The sequence below is a fragment of the Sardina pilchardus genome, chromosome 17 (assembly GCF_963854185.1).
Source record: "Sardina pilchardus chromosome 17, fSarPil1.1, whole genome shotgun sequence".
Lineage (NCBI taxonomy): Eukaryota > Metazoa > Chordata > Actinopteri > Clupeiformes > Clupeidae > Sardina > Sardina pilchardus.
In genome coordinates, this window is record NC_085010.1 from 21,439,204 (window position 1) to 21,441,703 (window position 2,500).

Sequence of the window (2,500 nt, forward strand, 5' to 3'; positions counted from 1 at the left end):
ATCCTTCCCCGTTACCTCACAAAGCGTTTCCTGATCACTCTCCCTAAAATAGAAACAGATCTATCTTTCCTTCCAGATGTTTCCTTCCCCAAACTATGACAGGACGCTACCTTCAGCTCCTCAAACTGCTCCGCCAGTTCCTCAGGGACTAGTGGGTATTCCCAAACGCAAGTCGCCATCCTCACAGGCCGAACGACTACTACTACTACACACACTACACACACAGAACTTTGCTTTCCTCCTTTCTTTCCGGAATATTCTCCGACGCGCGGAAGCTGACCGCACTGAACTTTTTCGGCTTTCCCGAACGCTACGGCCGCTCTCTCCCGACGCTCTCCGACACGATTGACCGGTCACGCTATGAAGCTGCCGTGACCCAGAATTCACGGTGGCGAGGACGGCAGCCATTGGCTGACGAGCGTTCATGAATAGACTCTATGGCTGAGTGGGACACAAATAGACTTAGACTACAAGTACCATATCACCGCCCCCCCCCCCCCCCCCCCCCCCCCCCCAGGGCAGACTGCGCATCCTTAATGGGAATATTCTGCTGAATAGCAAGACCCAGATCGGAAGGGTATGTTTCATAATCATAAGGCTTTAACTTAATAAGACGCAGCGCAAGAGCTCCAAGTCCCCTCCTTGGTTTCAGCGTAATAGATCTGTGTAATGCTTTTGGGGTCTAATTTCACTTCTGAAGCTGTCTGTTTGCGTAATGACTGCCAGTGCCACTGTGTTTGTGGAGTTGTTTTTTTTGGGGTGTTGATCAGATCTGGAAAGTGGGAACGGGAGTCTCTGTTTGCACGGAGCGGCGGCTCTGTCTGACTGCCAAGACACACTCCTGGGGAGTCGTTTTAACACACCTTAATCAAAGATCACACACTCCACAGGGTCCTGATGCACTGAATTTAAAAACAAATCACGAGCGTGCGAGTGTGTGTCTGTCTGTATGAGTGAGGTAAAGAATGCAAAGTAAAATACCCTGTGGAAATGGTCTCTTTCAGTTGTATCAGTATGTGTATGTGTGTGTGTGTGTTTGTGTGTGTGTGTGTGTGTGTGTGTCTTTCAGTTAACTTCAAGAGTGTGTAACAGTCAGTGTGTTTATATGATTGGGTGTGTACAGTATGTGTGTGTGCATGTGCATGTGTGTGTGTGTGTGTGTGTGTGTATTTCAGCATGACTTCGATTCCCCTCGATTCCGTCTACATTTAAAACATGCTCCAGTCCTGTGTGTTTTCCTACCTCTTCCCACTCTGCGGTGAAGGAGGGCGTCCTCTCCAGTCTCCCCCCAGCAGGGCTGCCCTTCCCTGGGCTGGCAGGTCCCCGGCCTCCCCCTCCTCCTCCTCCTCCTCCTCCTCCTCCTCCTCCTCCTCCTCCGCTCCCCTCCTCCACGGGCGAGCTGCCCGCCAGGTTGGAGTCGGACTTGGAGATGCAGCGGGAGAGCTGCAGGTCCAGGACGCTGCGCGGCACCGAGCGCATCCTGCCCAGCGTGCACGCCCGCTCCTCGAAGCTGCCGTGGGCACTGCCGCCGATGCCAACGCCGCCGATGCCGCCGACGCCGGCGATGCCAGCGGAGGAGGAGCAGGAGACCACCACGGTGGCCGTGGCCGTGCCGCTGCTGCTGCCCGACGGGCTGGTGCCCACGCTGCTGCTGGCGCTAGCGCTGATGCTAGCACTGGCGCTAGCGCTGCCCGCGCTCCAGGCCTCCACGCCGTTCCTCACATGGGCGCCCCGCAGCTCGGCCGGAGCCGGAGGAGGAGCCGAGGCCACGGCCGCGCCGGAGCTGGGCTGGACCCGCGTGGTGGCGGTTCCACCGACGGCGGGTTCCGGTTCGGGTTCCGGCTCGTGGTTCTGGTTGACCCGCGTGTGGAAGATGGTCCGGTAGCGGATCTGCGGCTTGGGCTCGACGCGCGGCGGTGGTTGCGGAGGTTGCGGCGCTGGACCTTTGGAGGTGGAGGTGGCCGAGGAGGAGGTGGAGGAGGTGCTGGAGGTGCGCGGGAGCGGGACGGGGGCAGGAGCAGGGGGCGAGGGGGGAGGCGGGGGCAGGAGGAGGTTGCCGTGGTAACGCGGCGGGGCGCTGGCGACGCGGCCGTAGAGCTGGTAGGGCGTGTCGGGCGTCTCGCAGGCCGGCGAGGAGCCGTGGAGCAGCCCGGCGAACTCCTCGGGAACGCGGCTCTCACGCCGCGACGGGTCCTTCAACACACACTCACGCTGCGAAGGGGTCTCGTCTGAGGAACGAACAAACACACACACACACACACACACACATACACACCAACAAATACAATCATTGTTTAACACAATACAACAATTTGAGGAACACACACACAATTTAACAAATACAATCATTTACAACTATTAATTTCAGGAATACACACTCACACACACACAATAGCGAACACACACACACACACACACGCACACACACACAAGTTGTGGCGTGCGTCTATGGAACAATCACACACATTCACACTTTAACAATGTAATCAACAACAATGCA

General features: G+C 57.0%; 1 protein-coding gene across 1 annotated transcript in view; it reads right to left on the bottom strand.

Moving 5' to 3' along the window:
- Nucleotides 1–2,500, bottom strand: part of anks1b (ankyrin repeat and sterile alpha motif domain containing 1B) — a 206,517-nt gene that overhangs the window by 73,204 nt on the left and 130,813 nt on the right. Inside the window, 2 exon segments of the mRNA XM_062517893.1 lie at nt 1,243–1,337; nt 1,380–2,228. Of these exon segments, the coding sequence (XP_062373877.1) occupies nt 1,243–1,337; nt 1,380–2,228 (944 nt within the window).